This window comes from Python bivittatus, unplaced genomic scaffold (assembly GCF_059951505.1).
Source record: "Python bivittatus isolate LINGU-HERP-01145 unplaced genomic scaffold, Pbiv_v1 ctg000570_np1212, whole genome shotgun sequence".
Lineage (NCBI taxonomy): Eukaryota > Metazoa > Chordata > Lepidosauria > Squamata > Pythonidae > Python > Python bivittatus.
Window position 1 is genome coordinate 9,309,799 of NW_028277097.1, and position 22,077 is coordinate 9,331,875.

The window sequence follows — 22,077 nt, forward strand, 5'->3', positions numbered from 1 at the left end:
AGATCAAGAACTTAAGTCATATGATCTGTTAAGACCACCAACATTGTTTATAGCCAAGGAGGGAGATTCATTCTAGGGAGAGTTAAAGACTTCCACATTCAAACATTTCAAACAGGGAGAAAAAGATTATATTCCTACAAAAGTCTAAGGGAAAGGGAGGCCTTTGGAAGAAGAACTTAATATTAAAACTTAAAAAAAACAAAAACATTAATGATTGTGAAACATCTGTTCTGAGCTTAGTTATAACTGCACATTAAATAAAGCTACTAATACTTGACATTTCAACGTTACAAACACTTACAATTAAAAAGATTGAAAATACCCATTGATTATAGGAACTCTGGAACCTTACAGAAAAAGCATACTTACCTCTCTTTCCTAAAGAAATATACGGTTCTCTGCATTATTTTACTATAAATCTATACAAGGATAGCCAGGATGCTGAAATTGTACAGCACTACATTTTACTCCCAATAAAATCTATCATTCCAAATGATATCCTGTTGTCAGACCTATTCCTTTTTCCAAACAGATATCACAACGATTTCTAAGCTATCTTATATGCTGAAGCTCTCCCAAAATGGTTTATGTACATAAGTAAATAAAAATTAAAATATTTAACTTCAATAACGAGGCAATCTAAAATCTGGTTTATGTAGAAATATATGCTTATACAGATTGTCCTTGTTTAGCGACTTCCTTGTTTAGTGATCATATGACAGTTATGACAGTATGAAAAAGTAATGACCAGTCCTTACATTTATGACCTTTGCAGGTCTGTAAAGCAAAGGAAAGCTGAAGTAAGATAATAAGTACAGTTATGGTTTCACTTAGTGACGACTTTGCTTAATGACCAAGTTGCTGGTCCCAATTGTCATCACTAAATGAGAACTACCTGTATTCTGCTTCCAAATGGTTGTGTTAGTTTGTGGTACAAGTGTTCTAAAGGCTAACTCGTATGTTGCACAAACTTTTATGAACTACAGTTTACTTCTTCAAATTCATGGAGTGTTGTCTTCATCATACACATTTCTCCACCCCATGAGAGAGAGAGAGAGAGAGTGGGTGAGTGAGTTAGGTATGTAATGGCAGCAGTTCTGGCACCAGTTATTCCATGGGAAATGGAAGGGGGGTTTGTTGTAGGGAAGCAATTTATGGTGATGCTTCTTCATGTGCAACATATGCTTTGGTTCCCATGACAGCATGGCAAACCTGTACTTGTGAGAACCTCGCTTTTCTAGTGGTGTGTTTTCAAACATGAACAAAATTCACACAATAAGCAACTCTGTGTTCTAAACAGGTCTATATGCAAGCAAAGGAATTTATAAAATACATTAGAACTTACTGAAAGAATGCTTTTTATATGAGAAATAATGGCTAAGAACAAAAAGTTGTTTACCAAGGCACCAACAGGGTGAGCTTTATAAACAGTTTGTTCCCATGAAATGTTCCCTAAACTATTTAAACATGGATGGGCAGAAAAGACCACGTCCTCACCAACGGCCCAGCTTCTAACTTTGGTAAGAGAGTATACAATATAAACTTCCAAACAAAATCAAATCTATTAAACTCAAAAGACATTGCAAGAGAGAGATATCTTGTGGTAGAAACGTGCAAATCACACTTCAGAAGAGTTTATATTTCAGCAGTATGTGCCTTAATTAAAATACTTGCATAGCAACAGTTTGGCTAAAGCAGTGACAGATTTAATCTTCATGCCAACTTCTCTGTTTGTGAAAGAAACTGTGCCAAGTGTAACACATTTCACTGGAATGATTTGATTTTTCATTTTAGAGAGAAACAAAAAGTGCTGCTGGTGAAATACGCATAAAATATATAAGCTTCCCTTGCTGGAATTTAAAGATCAGAAAAGGGGTGCTTTATTTGTTCATAATGCAAAATTATTTGGGGGGCAATATGAAATATTGGTAGTAGATAATGAATGATGCAGATAATGAAATCTATTCTCCCATCGTAGAGTAGGTGGACTGAATTGTAACACAGACCTCCTAGACCAGTGGAGTTGAATTACTGGTGAGGGCTGCCAGATATTAGGTCACAAAATGGCCTGTTGCAGATGCTGGGGTGTGTAACCCCTTAATGAAATATGAAAATAAAACCTCACATCATCACCAAATCTTATCCCCAAATAAGAGTTCTGGTCTCTTTACATAAGTTTTCATGACATCTCAGGATAAACTTCATGAGATTTTAGGATCTTTTTCAGTTCATGGATGATGCTTGTCTCTCCCAACAGCAGAGAAGATGATTAAAAGTCACCAACTCAGCTCCTCTTCACATAACGTGGGAGGGTGAATTTTGTGGCAAGAACTCCACATACAGACAGAAACAGGTGGCAGTTGCCTCAAGGATCCCAAAAGGCTAATCCAAGCTACAAGCACACCAGTTGCTTTACATTAAGTACTGATTAAGATATATTTATTTGCAATAGCATCTTATGAAGGTTACTGTACACTTTGGCAGACTAACTAGAGGCTTGTTCTGAGTGAAAACAGTATTATTTTCCCCTCTTCCTTGGCTTTTCCTGATGCATTGCTTCAGGCCCTTTCAAGAAATCAGGATTAATTTGCCAACAACTTAATGATCTACAGCTTCCTGATGGACTGATCTCTGCACAGACAAATGAAATTGCAGAAATAAAGATGCAATGATGTCAGCGCCTTTCCAGCAGCAGTGATAAAGCTAGAGAAACCAAGACCCCAACAAACATTTCTTTACGTGGCTTATCGCTCCAAAAACCACAACAAACTATTTATCAAAGCACAGGCCCTTCATCAGCTGCCATGGAGACGGGTCTGTTTTATGTGCTTGTGGCCTTCAAAGAGAGTTGAAGAAAAGGGGAGAATACAATCCCCTTCCTCTCTTGCTCAAAGCTCAAGGTCTCCACTTGTCCCACAACTTCAGCAAAGCCAGCACATTCTGCTTGTGCTTCCAAACCAACTGACTCAATCAGGAGATGCAGTAACCTGGAACTGATCTCTCTTAGGACTGGTTTAGAAAGGGATCTTCCTCCATTCCTTGAACATGGCAAGCAGAGTTGTCTCACACATGTAGAAGAGTAAATAAACCACTGCAAAACAGACTTCAGCTTGATTCAACCCTTTTCACTGGAAACCATTTGGATATATCAAAGGTGTAACCTGACAGCCAGTGGAATAGCTGCCACATGAAGTGGTGAGTTGTCCTTTGCTAGAGGTCTTTTAACAGAGGCTAGATGTCATCTGTCCAAGGTCCTTTAGTGCAGGGTTCCTCAACCTCAGCATCTTTAAGATGGGTGGACTTCAGCTCCCAGAATGCTGGCTGGGGAATTCTGGAAGTTGAAGTCCACCCATCTTAAAGTTGCTGAGGTTGAGGAACCCTGCTTTAGTGGATCCTGCACTGAGCAGGAGCTGGAGTAGATGATCTCCAAGGACCTTTCTAATTCTATGATTCTAAGTGATCTACATCAGATTTTTTAGATGGATGATCATCTGTCAGAAACCCAAGTTTTTGCATTGTAAATTGGAACGAGGGCAAGAAAACTTCTGTTTAGGCTGACAGAAGAAAGAATCAAAGTTAGAAGCAGCAGGTAAAAAAAACAATGCTAATTAAGACCAAAATAGCAAGGATACAACATGGTCCAGCACCTATCTGTTCCTAGTCTGCACCTTAACTGTAGCTTGGTATTACATGAATAATTCTTGGGTTCAAGAGCTTCTTCTACACAGACATGATAATGAAAACAAGGATAAATAGACTGAATAGCTTTTATCTTAGAGCTGTAACTATAGTGAACTCTACTGTATAGTGCAGTATTAATGCAGCATCAGGGGTTGTGCAATATGGAATGTGAAGGTTGTGTTTTATGTGTTTTATGTGTTCTATGGTTTTTATATTTTTAAAGCTGCACTGTGGCATTTAATTTCGTGGTACGAGTAGTACAATGACAATAAAGATTACTTTGACTTTGACATCAGAATGTATCTTTCATTTTCAACTAATCATCATTGTCTACATGTAGGTATCACAGTAAACCATGACTGCCTGTAACAGAAGTATCTCATGAAAATCCCAGGCTCTCTCCTTCAAGGCACCTTGAGAAGTTCAAAATGTTTTACTACCAATTGTCTGTGGTTTATGTTGCCTGAATAGAATAAACTGTGGTTAATATGAACTAAAGTTCATCTGAAACAAGTTAACTTACTTTATGGGGCTATGAAGCTGGCTTGTTTAAAACCAGATGTTTATCCATAACTTATAATGGGTAAATTTTTCCACTTCTGGACAAAGACACTCTGCAAATGGAAGAATGAACTTTTCTTCACAGTAACACCAAGACAAGATGTAGACACTAAGGCTGAAAATACGTATCTGTGCAAGTGAAAAACTTCCAGGGCCCTAATGGGTTCTATAGTTATGACCTTAACAAAAACTGCAGTAGATGCTGGAGAGGAGAGGAGAGGAGAGGAGAGGAGAGGAGAGGAGAGGAGAGGAGAGGAGAGGAGAGGAGAGGAAAGGAAAGGAAAGGAAAGGAAAGGAAAGGAAAGGAAAGGAAAGGAAAGGAAAGGAAAGGAAAGGAAAGGAAAGGAAAGGAAAGGAAAGGAAGTTGACTCTGAAATTAAGATGTTCCTTCCTCCAGAAGGAAAAGCAGGCAGGAAAAATACACATTTGTCTACTTCCATTATTGAATTCTCTGTTAATATATTAACAAATTAATTCACTTTGTTAAAGATAAATTATTGGGGGGAAAGGGGGAATGTTTTGATAAAAACACCACTCTGTGCAGCCACATGAATTTAGGTGTATGTATTGCTTTAGTCATGAAGCACACAACTAACTTGAGAACACGCTCCACTTTTACTATATGAAAAGATTTTTATTTTTTAAAAAAATCAGTATAAGGAGCATCTGGAACATCTCCAGAAACATGATCCCTAAATACAGCCTTAAACAAAAAAGAGAGGCAGCAATTAGCACTAATCCTAGCAGATCCTGACAAATACGTAGGGATGCTGCACAGCTATCCTATGTACAGGTGAAACTCGAAAAATTAGAATATCGTGCAAATGTTCATTTATGTCAGTAAGGCAACTCAAAAGGTGAAACCAATATATGAGATAGACGCATTACATGCAAAGCGAGATATGTCAAGCCTTACTTTGGTATAATTGTGATGATTATGGCGTACAGCTTATGAAAACCCCAAATTCACAATCTCAGAAAATTAGAATAGTGTGAAAAGGTTCAATATTCTAGGCTCAAAGTGTCCCACTCTAATCAGCTAATGAATCCATAACACCTGCAAAGGGTTCCTGAGCCTTTAAATGGTCGCTCAGGCTGGTTCAGTAGGAATCACAAGCATGGGAAAGACTGCTGACCTGACAGTTGTGCAGAAAACCATCATTGACACCCTCCATAAGGAGGGAAAGCCCCAAAAGGTAATTGCAAAAGAAGTTGGATGTTCCCAAAGTGCTGTATCAAAGCACATCAATAGAAGGTTATGTGGAAGGGAAAAGTGTGGTAGAAAAAGGTGCACCAGCAGCAGGGATGACTGCAGCCTGGAGAGGATTGTCAGGAAAAGGCCACTCAAAAGTGTTGGGGGCTTTCACAAGGAGTGGACTGAGGCTGGAGTGAGTGCATCAAGAGCCACCACACACAGACGGATCTTGGACATGGGCTTCAAATGTTGTATTCCTCTTGTCAAGCCGCTCCTGAACAACAAACAACGTCAGAAGCGTCTTACCTGGGCTACAGAAAAAAAGAACTGGTCTGTTGCCCAATGGTCCAAAGTCCTCTTTTCTGATGAGAGCAACTTTTGCATCTCATTTGGGAACCAAGGACCCAGAGTCTGGAGGAAGAATGGAGAGGCACACAATGCACGATGCTTGAAGTCCAGTGTGAAGTTTCCACAGTCTGTGTTGATTTGGGGAGCCATGTCATCTGCTGGTGTTGGTGCACTGTGCTTCATTAAGTCCAGGGTCAACGCAGCCGTCTACCAGGAGATTTTGGAGCACTTCATGCTTCCTTCCGCAGACGAGCTTTATGGGGATGCTGACTTCATTTTCCAGCAGGACTTGGCACCTGCCCACACTGCCAAAAGTACCAAAACCTGGTTCAATGATCATGGGATTACTGTGCTTGATTGGCCAGCAAACTCGCCTGACCTGAACCCCATAGAGAATCTATGGGGCATTGCCAAGAGAAAGATGAGGGACATGAGACCGAACAATGCAGCGGAGCTGAAGGCCGCTATTGAAGCATCCTGGTCTTCCATAACACCTCAGCAGTGCCACAGGCTGATAGCATCCATGCCACACCGCATTGCGGCAGTCATTGCTGCAAAAGGGGCCCGAACCAAGTACTGAGTACATATGCATGCTTATACTTTGCAGAAGTCTGATATTGTTCTATTTCCAATCCTTGTGTTATTGATGTCATGTAATATTCTAATTTTCCCAGATTGTGAATTTGGGGTTTTCATAAGCTGTATGCCATCATCATCACAATTATACCAAAGTAAGGCTTGACATATCTCGCTCTGCATGTAATACGTCTATCTCATATATTGGTTTCACCTTTTGAGTTGCCTTACTGACATAAATGAACATTTGCACGATATTCTAATTTTTTGAGTTTCTCCTGTAGCTTCCTTTAGGAGGATGTTCTTGACCACCACAACTTACTTTTGGTTTTTAACCTGAACAGGTGGAACTGTTTTTAACTAATGACTTGGGAGATAGCCAACTATTTTCTAAGAGAATCTATGGAGCTCATAGACATTCCTGGAAATAGATTGTTGCAGAGATTGGTGTTCTGTTTTGCACCCTGCCAACTTCCAATACATTTTTGATCAAAAGTTTCTAAACCAATTAAGAACATGTAGGAGTCTCTCGGACACCAAGTGAGGTGCAAATGGGGGCACTGCTGCCCCTTGAGTTAAATACAGTTTCAGTATCATTCATACACAGGAATGAATAAGATATTTCTTATTCCTGGAAGAACTGTGCAAATCCTTAGAAAGAGATGCTCTACATTGCAATATGTAAGCCTGACAATTACCGTTATGATTTGGTGCTTTCTATGAGATCTTGCATGTTGCAAAGCACTTCTTTCAAAGGATTTGTAGGGCTGTAATTCTGTCAGCCCTACAAGGTAGACCAAATCCAGAAACAGATACCACTTAGGCTTAAAACTACTTTTATTAGAGTGGCTATAGCCTAGTGTTTCTCAACCTTGGCCACTTTAAGATGGGTGGACTTCAACTCCCAGGATTCCCTAGCCAGAATCTTGCAAGTCTGAATGTGCTTCCCCTCCTTTCTCTTTTATCTTCTTGAGAATTAGAGGATGCCCGAGATATTTTCCTAAAACTCTTTGTATGAGCGTAAGCCACGTTTATATGTTTGTTGCCTTGGCAACGGATCTTTCCTCTCTCTGTTAAGGCCATCCTCCATAATCTCTATAAACTCCTAAGATCCAGATTCACTGTCTTCAACTTTCAAATATTTTTACGGCCCTGAAATTGACTCTGATGGCAAAATACATAAAACCTGAGTCCAATTTTATCAGGTTGCAGCATGAGACTTCAAGTGCTGGTCTTCATGCTGGATGAGTATGGTCATTTCCAGCACCAACATTTACAGCTTCATTTAAAGAAGAAAGATGCAGCACAATTTTCTCTTTTCTTACTCTGTAATTTTTAAAGGTAGTTTAGGAACCACTGTGGGGCACTGATTAAGTGGCTGAACTTGACCTGTGGGTACCCAGTCACAGAAGCTTATTGCTAACTCCAAATCAGATATTTTCATCCCAACCACATCTTCATCCCTTGTTGTGGGGAAAATTGAAGGAGAGTTGCTATCTGTGCTGTCCTTATATTCTGGAACAAAGGTGGGATATAAACCCAAGAAACAAATCATTAACACCAGCTCCATTCAATGCATTCCACTTTGAATTCCCTTCCACCTTGTGATGAAGCAATGCTTTCTGGAATATTCAGTAGATGATATACAACTGGTTCTTTTAGTTTAAGGCAGTAATTTAAAAAACCCTGTAAGATAACCAACTTTTTAGAAAGAGCCAAGTTTGGCCTTCATCTACAACGAGAGCATCTATGGGAAGGTTGAGTGTGTCAATCTGTACATGCATATGTATCGCATTTAAGTCTCTCCCATTTTCCTATTAAAAAGTACAAAGGACCAGTTCACATGTGGTAAACCATAATTTAGTTTTACATGGAGCAAGAACATCCCTTTGAATAATAAGAACCACAATACTCCTTACCCACTTTTCATAGAAGTAAGCCAGCTTCTTAGCATATTTAAGACTTATTACATGTTAACAGTAATTTACAATAAACTGAAAACAAGAAAAAGCCCAGGGTCCAAACCTGGTTTGTTTAGAAATTGGCTGAAGTTTTTTTAAAAAATCATGGTCCCTGGTTCTTACATAACAAGCCAGGAATCCACAAACTGAATCTAAACTCTGATTTATTCTTTGTAAAGTAACCTTAAGGCCATTTCCAATTTGTAAAGCAGCTGTACTATTCTCTACACCAAAGGGAGAGTAATGAATTAATCAGCTTAGGGCCTAACAAAACTTTATACAGTGCCCTCTTCACTTTTTTCAATTTTGTTATGTTGCAGCCTGATACTACAATCGTTCAAATTCATTTTTTTTCTCATTAATCTACACTCAGTACCCCATAATGACAAAGTGAAAACAGAGTTTTACTCACAACAGAATGTTTTCACAAAGTGAAAACAGAACTTCCGAATGCACTGTAGGTTCAAATATTGTTGCTTTAAAAAAAAAATTAAAAATCCGGCCATGAACTTCTAGCCTCAAATTGCCTTAGGAAAGGAAAAATGTGACTTTTTCTCTTCCAGTTTAACTATCAGGAAATTGATTTACAGACCATTTTCTTTCAATCATGTTTGGCAACTGCTTGCCAAAAAGGACTGGGGCGATTGAAAGTCCCCTAATGAATGGTTTGTGCTTAAATAAAATGACTGAAGGAGCAAAATGAAAACAAAGAACACCCTATTTAAGGTATTCTGAGGCTTATGCAACTTTCCCAAGGTACAGCTTATACCATGTGTTTGGTTACAACACCCATCACCTTATCCAACATGTTTGATGCCACAGTTGGCTGGAGCTGGAAAGCACCATGCTGGAGAAGACTGGGTTAATTTGCAGCTACCGTATATACCAAGATATTCTTGGTATAATTTTTAGAGGTAGATCTTGGATGAAGTAGGAACATCAGTATTACCTGATGTTTGGTCCTAGAAACACTTCTAAAAAAATCTCTCTCTGGGGATTTTGGGGAAGCTGGTGACATCTGTTCACATACAGCTAGATTTCAGAGAGATTCAGAAATGACTTAATAGATTTGCTGGAGTTCTGGATATCTCTGAAGTTCAGGAGAAAGTGAGAAACTAAGTGCTTCACTCCATCTCCTCTTCAATTCTCTGTGCATGCCAGAGAATTTGGGGAAGGAGAAGTCACAAATAAGGCTACTGAGAATTGAGCTTAGCGAAAACAGACAGGCTTCTTTTTTGGGCCCTTGTAAATTCATCTCCATTAGTAAAAATCCATGAAAGAGAATAGGACATCGCACAAAATTTTGCAGCATCCATGGGGGAGGGAGGAGTGACACCAGACTCAATATGATATCAACATGGCTTCTACTGGGCATCCCTGACTGAGACCAATTATTCTTTTCAGGTTAAGAAACAGCTTTTACAACAATTTCCTGAATAACTGTCTGGAAGAAATTCTTACTTACATCAGGTAACTAGATGCAATTTTAGGTACACCATTGTATGGACTATTATTACTAAGTTGGCAAGGAATGTCATATTACTTACAGTATTCCATACCCCAGTCCCTGAGACAAGTTTTTACAGAACTTCGTTTTCAAACAATGCCAACAGCCTATTTAGATGGAAGATATAGAGGGTTACCAACTACACACCATTTATGCATTTGTAATACCTCACAGGTGGAAGATCTGACTCATTATTTATTACATTGCAGATTATATCAAGAACCAAGAGTTAGATTTATTACGCCTTTGCTAAGTCAGCTGAATCAGACTAATCTAGAAAAAAATTATTTTTGTTGCCTGATGAAAATGAATATGTAACTAATCAAGTTGCATTGTTCACAATGGCTGCAAGAAAGATACAGAGGCAAATGTTGACAAATAGTGCGGCAAATACTAGAGGGGACAGACTGAACTGATATGGATTGCTGTAATTTTAAATGAATTTTGCTAAAACCTATGGTTGCAAATAAACATATGAAATGAAATGAAAAGTAAATTTATTGCTTGCTTTTCTGCCAAGAAGTTCAAGGCAGTGCATAATTGTTGTGGTTCCTCATTTTATCTTTACAACAATCTTGTAAGATAGAGAAAGAAGGAACTACTGAGAAGAATGTGGATTCAAACCTTAGACTTCCCTTACCTAGTCAGATGTTTTGTCCTCTATACCCACTGGCATATGAGCAGATGTACAAAGAATCTAAACTCTTACTGATACTTACTGGTTTTAAATTCAACTTACTCCAGCAATTCCATGTACATCAACTACAGGATGACATATTACAGCTACATTAATTAATAAGGAACATTCTTTTCAGCTTTAATTTTCTTTTGCAGTTCTCCTTGTGAATGTAAATTATTTTGTGGTGCAATGCAAAAGCCACCTGTTGAAGCTCCTCTGAATTTTCCCTCACCTGTGTAGCTCATGTCTTGAACAGACCCATCTGCAGTGAAGGCTGGTTACTAGAGGGAAAATATGTATTGCTATAAATTGCATGGTTTGTATTATCCAGTTCAGCATCCTCCCTTCCATCCCAAACTTCTCTAATCTGGAACCCTGCAAATGTACCGGTACTAGTCAAAGAATTCATAGCCGGTATGGCCAGTGTCTTCTTTTGGACTGGCACTAGCATTAAAATTAATTAAGAATTAAGAATTGTTGTTGTTGTTGTTGTTGTTTAGTCGTTAAGTCGTGTCCGACTCTTCGTGACCTCATGAGCCATATTGCGCCAGGCCTTCCTGTCCTTCACTGCCTCCCTGAGTTTGCTCAGTTTCATGCTCAAGAATTAAGAATTAGGTTTCTGTTTATAGGTGCTCAAGAAAGAATAACTGTAGCTTTCCAACAGATGCATTAGTAAATATGGGGTAACAGAATGATATGGGACAGGAACATTTACAAGAATCTATTACCAGGTGCCTCGGGTTACAAAAAGACTTGGCCCCGAGATTGGCACCATTTCACAGACACCTTTTCTGCAGAATTCAGCCCGATAAAAGCAGCATTTCTGCAACACTAGTAACATATGAATTAACCTTATCTAACCTGGTGGCGAAGTCCAAGAATGAGGGACTTTGATTCCCATAATCCCAAACCAGCACAGCACGCTGACTGGGAATAATGGAACTAAAATCCCAGACATTTGAAAGCTTCTAGGCTGGAGAAGGCTGTATTAATACTTCTCTCTCTGTTGTTCCAAATAGGCCCAGAACTATTGAACAACATCGAATTCCCACCTCCTGCTATAGAAAATATCTTTATATAGAAAGGAAAAAATAATTAAAAAATACATTAAAAATACATTAAAATATGTAGGCAATTGACAGTTCCTTCTTCCCAATCCCATTCCAGTGGAGACTGAATGTAGTGATAAAAAGCAGATGATTTAAAATTATAATAGCACCTGTTTTTCTCATCAGAAAAGGTTTTGAGGAAAAAGATATTTTAACCCTTTTGCACCACACATCTCACTGGAGAAACTGGTTATGCATTCTGCCATTGCTATATGATCAATCTGTCACCACACACAGACATATATGAAAAAAGTCAATTGTAGAATTAATAAATCATTCATCCTTTGCTACATAATACAAACAGTCTAGACCTGCACACCAAAGCACCTTCAAACATCACTGTGTGGCTGAATTTTGTTTTACACTTAGGACTCTATAACAGAACACTCTTGCAGGCTAAGATATGCTGCTTATAACTGTGTTCTGAACTGACTAATTTCTACAAAGTTTGAAGCAGTCTTCCAGCCCTTTGAGGTTGTCCAGATCAGGAAACAGATTCCACAAGAAAATTAGAACTAAGCTTTATTGAGACATGCTATTGTAACAGAATACAGGTAGTCCTCACTTAACAACAATTGGGACCAGAATCTTGATCACTGAGCAAAGTGGTCATTAAGTGAGACAACCATGTGACTGCTTCACTCAACGACCGCAATGCTGGTTGTGGTTGTTAAGCGATCTCTCAAGTCATTAAGTGGACTCTGTTTCACTCTCAATCATTCTTGCAACCCACCAAAGGGTTTCTCCTCCCCTCTGTGCGTGGAGAGGAAATCCTTTGCGGGGCTGGAAGAAAGGAGTTCAAACCCTCTGCTTGCAACCTTCCCTGCCAGCTTCCCCACTGACTTTCTGGGGAAGTTGACAGAGAAGATTGCAAATGGAGATCACATGATCGCGGGGTGCTTGGCAACCGGTCGTAAATGTTAGCCAGTTACAAAGTGCCTGAAATGTGGCCACATGACTTTGGGGGGGGGGTGCTACGTTTTACAATGGCCAGAAGTGCTTTATGGGTTGTAAAGCACCCTTTCCAAGGCCATTATAACTTCCAACCCTAAATGAATGGTCGGTGAGCGAGGACTACCTGTATTGCAAGTCTGATTGTGTTTTTCCTTCCTTCTCTCTTATACCCTAGTGCAGGGTTCCTCAACCTTGGTGACTTGAAGGTGTGTGGACTTCAGCTCCCAGAATTCCCCAGCCAACTTCTGGGAGTTGAAGTCCACACATCTTCAAGTCACCAAGGCTGAGGAACCTTGCCCAAGTGAGTCAAGCAGGAGCCAGCCTGAGTCTCTTCCTAATACAGCTCAAGGAATGCTTTTGCCCTTTGTGTTTTTGTAACAGCTTCTAAATACTTCCCTCAAGGCCATCTCCATGTCTCTCAACAGGGACACAGATTATTCCTCAGTCAGCTGGCCACTGGCTTGAACTTCTGAAAGCTGTAGTCCCAACACATCTGGACAACTTCAAATTGGGGAACCCGCAGATGCCAATGGGAAAAGATCAACACTAAACACACTTCACAGCAAGGTAGCAGACTGAACCACATCAGATTGCAGAAACGGAATCAGAGAGTCATAAATCATTGTATAGGGAGGGTGCTATAGATAATATACAGTAAAGAAGTAACATACAGGGCAGTTTAAATTATACATGCTTTATTATCTGTCTTAAATTAAGATACTTTGTTGCTTAAGGTAGAGGAGCAAATGGAGGCCCTCTTCCACCCAAAACAAGATTTATAACAGCATACTTCTTTGGCACGTGGGCCACAAAATCACATAAATACTCCTTCCCATCTTTGGCTGTAAAATATTTGTACATTAAATAACTCAGGAGTCTGCTGCCTTTTCATGACAACCAAGATTTATTGTTTGACATGGTTGCTTCACTTTGCCAATGGTTAACAACAGGACCAACCCTGGTCTTCAAAAAGCTTTCACCAATCAGCTGCCCTGCAGATATTTGGAACTATCAGTCCCATCATTCCCAAATTGCAGTCCAATACATGAGGATACCCACTTAAAGGAAGCTGTTATGGGCACTTAATCCAATTCCCATTTCTTCCCCTCTAAAACATAACAGAAGGATAACTAGGTCCTGTAATGCCATATTAAGATGTGGAGAAAGCCTTATTTGGGAAATTCGAAGCTACATTAGAGCTTTCAGTTCAGGTCACTCCAAGTTGTAATTCTATTTCTTCATCCAAACAGAAACTGGACAATGCAGCAAAAGCAAACCCAGAGCAAGCTAGAATTAGCCAAGAACATGGTTCTGTAAACAAAGCAAGCACGCTCCATTTTTCAGCTTCAGACTTTGCCATAAACTGCCCAAGTCTTCTCGCCTTGGCTGCTTCCTCCTTCTCAACCCACTCACAATTCAGAGGGGTTTTCTTTTATCAAGGGACTTGAAAATGTAAGCTATTTTTGAAGTGTCCAATGAAATCAATTCTTTCTGCAGGTTTCAATGCTGGACTATTTATATTATTTGTGTCTTTAAAAGAAGAAAGAAAAATGCAACACACCCTGCATAAGCTATCAGAACTCAAACTGGAACACAAACAGCTATCAAGATTATGAAGATCCAGAATGACACAAGTACATTTTAAAAAAGCAGAACTAATTTTAATTGTGATGTTCTTCAATAGATAGAATGACACATTCCACATCCTACACATATCTAAAAGTGGATCAGCCTCAGAGCAAAAAGAGTGGGTGCTATTTATTAGGGCTGTACAGAGATCCGGATCCAAAGGGCAAAACATGATTTGGAGAACACTCTCTGTATTGCTGAAAACACCTTAAGCCAAACATATATTTTCCTAGATCTGTGTGCCAGCTGCAGAGGGAGCTTTGGGAACCCAAGAAAAGACAAAGCTGTTGAAGATGTTCCTGAAAGGTGGTACGTGTCTGCCTATGCACGCTCCATATCACTTTATGTCCCTTGAATTAGGGGTTCTGCATGGACCTACTATGAATGCATAAAGAGGGACTGCTAATGGGAGAACACTCCCCTTTCTATCCACCAAGCCTTCATTTCTATTATAGTCTCTCTAACTACTTCTCCCCATGGCTCCATTTGCATTATTGGATGAGTAGAGGGGAAAAGTAATCTTGGAAGATATATTGGAGGTGGGGAAGGGGTGTAAAATGGCAGAAGGTCCTCTCATCTCATTTGGAAACATATATCTCATTTGTACTTTCAATGATACTCCTTTTTACTTTGCAAGCTATTGCTCCAACCAACTTTTACAGAATCCAGTCTGAGGATGATCTGTCTTGTTTGGGCTAAATATAAACGATCTGTTTAACCACAAGTGGGCCATCTTTTGGTGGCCAACTCCTCTAAAGCACTTAGCATTTGGGGGGGAGTTAAGGACTGTAACAGATGCATCATGGACCAAAGAGGCTGACGCTAATTCCAGCCACTGGGGCCGAGCTTGTCATTTTCCCCCCCCACATTTTTTCCCACCAGCAGGGATCTCTTTTTTGGTTGCGGTTGCTGTTTTTAATTGTTCTAAGACTATTTCTCCTTGTATTTCCCACTCCAAAGTGACAGGAAATGAAGCTAGCCAACTTTCAGCAAATTTGTCACAAAAATTTAGCAGCACAGTTGAGGAGAGTCTGGAGCTCTGGGACTGCCAAATGTCCATCCCTGGACTCAAGCATGGTTATTCAACTGAGAAGGCGAAGTAAACTTACGCGGTCTTGCCCTCACTGTCGTGTTTGGTTGCGCTGGCTCCCTTTTTGCCCAAAAGGGAGGCCACTTTCTCCAAATCTCCATTCTCCACAGCTTGCAGGAGTCGGTCATCATTCTTATTCCACTCATTCGTCTGCAAAAGAAAAAAAAACACTGTTTCAGGGGATCAAGAAGGTGAATATAGGATCCTTGGTTTCCTTAAATGCTGCTTAGGGTTACTGTGGGCTAGAGATTCACTCCGACCCTAAATAATCATTCTGGATGCATCCGGCTTCTACAAGTCCTTGCATGGCCAGAACCACCATGAGACAGACAACAATTGCCCCCCTTTCGTATTCATCTCTGGCTACACTAGTTTATCACAATGGCTGCTGGTTTATTGTAATGAACCTTGGATTCATTCATAATGCTTGGCTTTAGAGACCCTTTGCTTAATATTTTTCCCCTTTGTGTCCTTCTTAATCAACCTCGCCACAGGTTGGGAATAAAATGACTGACAGAAGAAATTTAAACAACATTATGAGGAAGATTGTCCCTGGGGACACCTACTTTCTTATTTCAAGTGTATCTTATGCCTTTGCTTCTTATGGAATAACAGATTTATGGGTTGCCCAAATGCTTCCCTATCCAAACACTGACCAAACTTTGGTTTCATCATCATGCAGCATCAGATTGTGCACATTAGGATTTGAGAAAATTGCAAATGTACCTGCATACATATTTAGGAGACGAACAAATCACATATCTGAAAATGGGTTCTGTCTTATAAAGGTTCCTGTCTTAAAACAAACTGACAAGGGCTAGGATCTGCATTTTTATTTATTCGTTTTTCCACTGATTAAGGCCACTTGTTCACAAGAGGGGTAGAAGCTGGAACTTTCAGCCTTTCTCCCTCTTTTTGGGTGGTTAAATATATATTAAGCCTATTAAAAGCTTGCTCCATCTTTTTATTTACAGTATTCACCAAAAAGGAAAGGGTATCAAAAAGGAAGTTAAGGAATGTTTCCTCCAAATAATTACATAGGCATGGAGAGACTTGTCTGACATTCTCTAGTAATATGACAACAAGGAATAAATTGCTCAAGGTTTAGAACAGCAATTGCCTAGGTGTACGTACCTGGGAGTAAAAACCAATGTAATGGGACCTATTACAGAGTACGCATGTACAACGTGCTGAAGCCAAGTATCAGGTCTCTCTCTGTGTGAAGCATAGTGTGTATGTACACTGGTGAGAGGACAGTGGGTGTTTGTGAATGAGAACAGGGTACCTTATTATAAAGGTACTTATTTTAATCAGTAGGGGCTTTTTGGGGCGGGGAGATAAATCTCAAGAAACAATAGGAACTGACAGTCCTGGATGACAAAGTATGCAATCTAAGTACTGATCTTTGTCTTTCTTTAAATCCGTTTCTTTTTGTGCAATCTTTCCAGGCTGGGAGTAATAATTGGTCATCAACTTAATTTCATGTCATTTTCTTTTTAGGTAGTTGCTGTAGTAATTGTGGAAAACTACACCATAGTTATTGTTAGTTGGCCACTGAATTTCAGTGTAGCAATTTGGGGACCATAATGGACATTAAAAAAAAAAAAAGGCTTTGGAACTGTATGCAGCTAATTAGTTGTACATCCCTATATTAAGATTACACAGAACTGTAACACATTAAAGAAAATAACTTCTCCACAATTTGTTTACAGGCAATAATTTGGGGGGTTGTGGTACTGCAGTTTTGGAAGCTGAATCTTGCACCAAATCTGATTTTTTTTTATCTTGCTTGTCCCAGCAGAATCCATGGGAAGTGGATGGCCAAGACGTGTTAGAGAAGAAGCTTCTCATGCACCTTTCCCTTTCACAAGTTGGTCCACATGGAAAACTTAACGGTGGAGATGTCTTTGCTTGAAAGCATCTTTACTTCACAAAAACAAACAGAAACCCATATCGAACCTCAGTCTTCAGAAAGAAATGTGCCCTTTGGTGCCTTGACACAAGTTGGGTTTTCTGTAAACAGAAGGCAATGCCAATCTTTCATATGCAGAGAAGTCGTAAATATTTGTACTAATGTTTCCACTACCGCAACATTCAGTGAGACAATGCTGTTTGACAGCTTGGGCTGACTGTAATCCAGAAGGGAGTTTCCATCACTACTAATCAACTGCAGATTCGGTTGTAGCTGTAAGCCAAGCCTGTGGCTTAAACACAAAAGCCAAAACTTGAAAATGAGAAAGTTTTTTTGGAACAAGCTACTATGACCCAGCTGCTGAAGTTCAGCCTGGCTGTTACTTCCAATTGTTAGCCTTACACACATGGATAGTCCCTCCCTTGGATTTCCCAATTCAACATGGAGCAATTAATGAGCCTTTTCCTGGTATTTGGGTACATGTGGGAGCAAGTCAACCTAGCAGAATATATGCTGTAACTCTTCAACCTGCTTCATTTGATAACTTATCCATGGGAAGACTACTTAATTCCATAGAGTTTATTTTATGCTCTCAGGTCTTCAATGGAGCACTTTTGCAACCTCCCCCCCTCCCATTGACAAGAGATTCTGCCTTTTCTGAAACACAGTCTATATTCTGGAACAACATGCCACTTGGAGTTGAAGCTGGCCCTCTTTTTACAGCCAGTTTAAAATAGATCTTTTTGCTCCAGGCTTTTAAAAAAGTGTTTATAGAATTTGTATGCTGCTATTTGCAAATGATTTTATCTGTTAAATGGAGCTACCTAAGCCATCAGGATTAGGCAGCACATAAATTTGCCAGATAAATGAAAACTGAGATGCAGAGACAAATACTGTTATTTTCCTTTATCATAAGGAATTCACATTTCCTCTCTAAATATGAACCAAGGAACATATCTGCTAGTTTGGTGACAACATCACATGCATTGCTGGTAAGGGAAAGCCTCATTTTAAATGAGAATTGCTTTCCCAGCATTTGAGCACCCTCATGTCTGATGCAAAGTAAGCATTTATTCTCTTTTTTTAAGGCTTCAGAAGCAATTAGAAGCCAAGAAAGTTTTTAATCTACTCTGCTGACAGGAAGAAAGAAAAGGACCTCACAGGAGTTTGCTGGTGCTTACATCTGCTCTCAATCCTATATTCTACAGGCAACATTAAAAGCTCAATGCGATATATCCACACTACTCCTTTGCTAGTCTACTCCTTCAAATAGAGAATATATACAGAGATGCCCAGATCAAAATCCTACCAGAATCTACATCCTAGGCTGGTTTTCTTACTACTCAACTTTAATCTGAACAGTTACTATGGGATCACCTACAGACAACAAATTAGGTAATTAAGACACTGATTGATCATTAGATACTAACTGGCTGGTAAGATTGGACAGACATAGTGCACTTTGGGTCGTGTCCATTAAACAATGCCATCTATTGCAACACAGGAAGCGTGCCTTCTTTGTCATGGCACCTGCCTTCTGGAACAGCATCCCAGAACAATCTGTGTAGCTCCCCTACTGATGAGGTTCCAGAAGTCTTTAAAAACCCAGCTGTTCTTCCATGCCTTGGGGTAGGGTGGTTGCAGAGCCCCTGTTCATTGTGTTTTTACTGTTTATGTAGTATGTTTGGTCCTGACATACATGGTCTCTTCAGCTTTTTTAATGCTTTTATTCTTTTAAAGTGTGAGCTGTCCAGAGCTGCGCACTCTTTACATCTAAATAAATAAAATTTGAATTTCCCTCCTTGGAAGCTCTTCCCAACCCCCACAAAACCCCTGTGGAATGAATCTGTTTGGTCTTCAAGGGCTGGTAGAGAGTCAAGGCCAGGCCCAGCTGCAGAATCTTAAGGAATCATCCTCTAAGTATCCTCAAGCATTAAGATTCTGGATGAGTTTAGGTAGTCAACTCTGGTATGTTTTGATTAGCAACATCTAGTTTTGCTTTATTTTAAACTGGAACTAATCATTTCGGACTCCTCTGGGCTGGATGCTTTAACAAATATAGTAAACTGAGAACTGGAGTTGATTTGGTCTGCTGCCCAGCCTAGGGAGCAGTCTTATTCATGTGCTAGTCTGCTGGGCATATCAGCTTATCGGTTTTTCAAGGAAAGAAAAGGAAAGCTCTGAAACAGCGTCTTGTCCTCGAGAGAGAAGTGCAGTACCAGGGTGGAATTCTCATATATTCAGGCCAAAGTTTAGTCATTGTAAATTCCTCAACTAATGGCAGTGCATCCATCTTGGAAATGCATAACAAAGGGTTGACTGCCTGTCCTACCTGGTAGTGTGGATACCTTCTGGCTTCTCACCCTCTCCACCTGTCTTTTCCTCTAGTAGTTCCATGTTTAATCATGAGCTTTCATAGAATATCTTGAAATTAAAATTATGGAACAGCTTATAGCCTTGTGACTTGTGGCCTGAGGATTGTATGGAGCACCTTCTGGCCTCTGGAGCACCTTCTGTCCTTTTTGAAAAATGATGGTGGAAGTGTTCACCTTTTTGAGGTAGAAAATATATGAAAAGGCACTGTAAGGCCTAAAAGGATGCATTACTTGTTTTAAGAAAGCTACTCGTTCCCCATAATCCCAGAGGGAAAAAAGAGTCCCAGCACCACCAACTTTTACCTCCCTTCCCACTGCAGCACCCGTGCTGCAAAAAATGACTGTAACTCTCAACCAATAAAAGGTGGCCTCACTCATGGTTTGAAGGACAGCCTCCTTACTTTCATAGCATTCTGAACCATGGTCAGATATTACTAGCTAGAGAGTCATTTGAGTAGTCAAGTGTCTAGCAACTGAACTCCAGCAGTTCCACTTTCCATGTTCCAGCAAGACGGAAATTTTTGAAGAATTTCAAAACTGGAGGTTATAAAGATTTCAGGCAGATACCACAAGCCAGGGCTATTTACTGAAAGGCAGGTTGTACAATTTTATTTCATACTCAAGTTATCATTTGATAAGCGCTTATCAACGGACTTTGCTCCCTTCATTGTTAATTGCCTTCAAGAACAGCAAGAATGCAGCAGTACACACACATAAAAGAACTTGCAAGATCTCATATAAATCCACCGAGACTTTATGGAATTTGTCTACCACATGGTATTATGTTTATTTTATTTCATTATTTTTTAATGGAGATCAATAGTCGCCATCTAAGGGAGTGGTATTTGAATGCCAGCACTGACTGCAGGTCCTGATTTAGAGGATAGCAAGTTGAAGATTCCTGCTATATATAACCGGGTGTTATAGTCAAATCAATCACTCAGACTTGAGACAGCAGTGACAATGACATTATTACTTTATATAACCACTTTACAGGACATGTTCGATTTAGTGATAGAAAAAGTTCATAAACATTTAATTATCTGCTGGCAGTGTTAATTTATTACCAAACAAGCAACTTGGTACCATGACAGCCCATATTCAGGAAAAAAAACCCTCACAGAACTACTAGTCAGACAATAACTTCAACTTTGCAAAACAAAACAACAAAAACAAAAAAAAACCCACAATTGGGGAAATAAAAAATAAAACTTTTTACAAATCTTAATGAAATATTATGCTCCAGTGACCAATTTTCAGTGGCTGCGCATCACTTGAATCACTCATTCTTATAGCTAGACTAGATGGCCAGGATGTTTTATGAGCCTATTTAGTGTGTGATATGCTTGTTATTTGTCCCCAGAGTTGCTTCATACATGCATGGCCATAAAAATTGAAGAAATCAATAAATCAGTAAAATGTGTACATGAATAATGATCACAACACTGATGGGCAGCCAAATAAGTGTGCCATTTATATAAGAGGCTACCCAAAATCATACCGTATTCCTGGCTCTAAAGAGGTGCCCCTCCCTCTATCTGCCCTGTCTCATCCACAACATGGATGCCTGCCTTGCTCAAGAATGGGAGATCTGCAGTTGCTGTGTCCCATCTGCTCAGCTTTCAAGACTTTTGGTCACTCAGAAATTTGCAACCCCTCCTTAAATTTACTCATAGCCCTCCAAGGTATCACAATCCCCAGTTTGGGAACCCTTTTTGTAAAGAATATCAATCAGCCTTCCTCACATGGTACCTTGCACAGGGGCTGAGAATTCTGGGCATTATAGCCAACATGTTTGGAGAGTATCAGGTTGGAAAAGGGAAGACTAAGGAACCATGATCTGATCCAGCCAGGGGCTTCTCTGGAGTCCTGAGCTCAGCTGTTTGCTTGCAGATGTTTCATTACCCAACTAGGTAACATCATCGGTGCTAGTGAGTCCCACACTCACTAGCACTGATGTTACCCAGTTGGGTAATGAAACATCTGCAAGGAAACAACCAAGCTCAAAGGGCACCAAGGACTCCACAGTTCAACCCTGAGCTAGATATATTCTCTTCTACAGGGGCGTCTCATATTCTCAGACAAGAGTACAAACCAAGGGTCACTTCAGATTCTATTCTTCCAAGTGTGAAGAATCTGTGCTCTTGTGTTTTAAATGCAATACATGCCAGGGGAACTTGAATGCTAGAAAAAGAGAATGGATTGCCTGGCTGCAGCAGTGGAGTAGCTGACGAGCAAAAAACCCTTAAAGTAGGGTTCCTCAGCCTCAGCAACCTCAGCAAATTTAAGATGAGTGGACTTCAACTCCCAGAATTCCCCAGCCAGCCATAACCCTGCCTTAAAGTACAGTCAAAGCAAGACAGAGCACTGCACCAGGTAATCCCACATACAGGAGTTTCTTCTGAAAGAAAGTTAAAATGCATCTGAACTTTAGGTGCCTTGGGATCTATTACTGTCCTTAGGGCCTCATGTGACCTTTGTGTTAAAGACGTTAAAGAGC

The 22,077-nt window shown here is 39.9% G+C and overlaps 1 protein-coding gene across 3 annotated transcripts in view; it reads right to left on the reverse strand.

Annotated features, from left to right (window-relative positions):
- RAI14 (retinoic acid induced 14) overlaps window positions 1-22,077 on the reverse strand; it is a 98,077-nt gene that overhangs the window by 25,520 nt on the left and 50,480 nt on the right. For all 3 annotated transcript variants that reach the window (XM_088152980.1, XM_088152981.1, XM_007432452.4), the window contains exon 3: window positions 15,310-15,440. In XM_088152980.1, coding sequence (XP_088009106.1) covers window positions 15,310-15,440 — 131 coding nt within the window. The remainder of the gene's footprint in view (window positions 1-15,309; window positions 15,441-22,077) is intronic.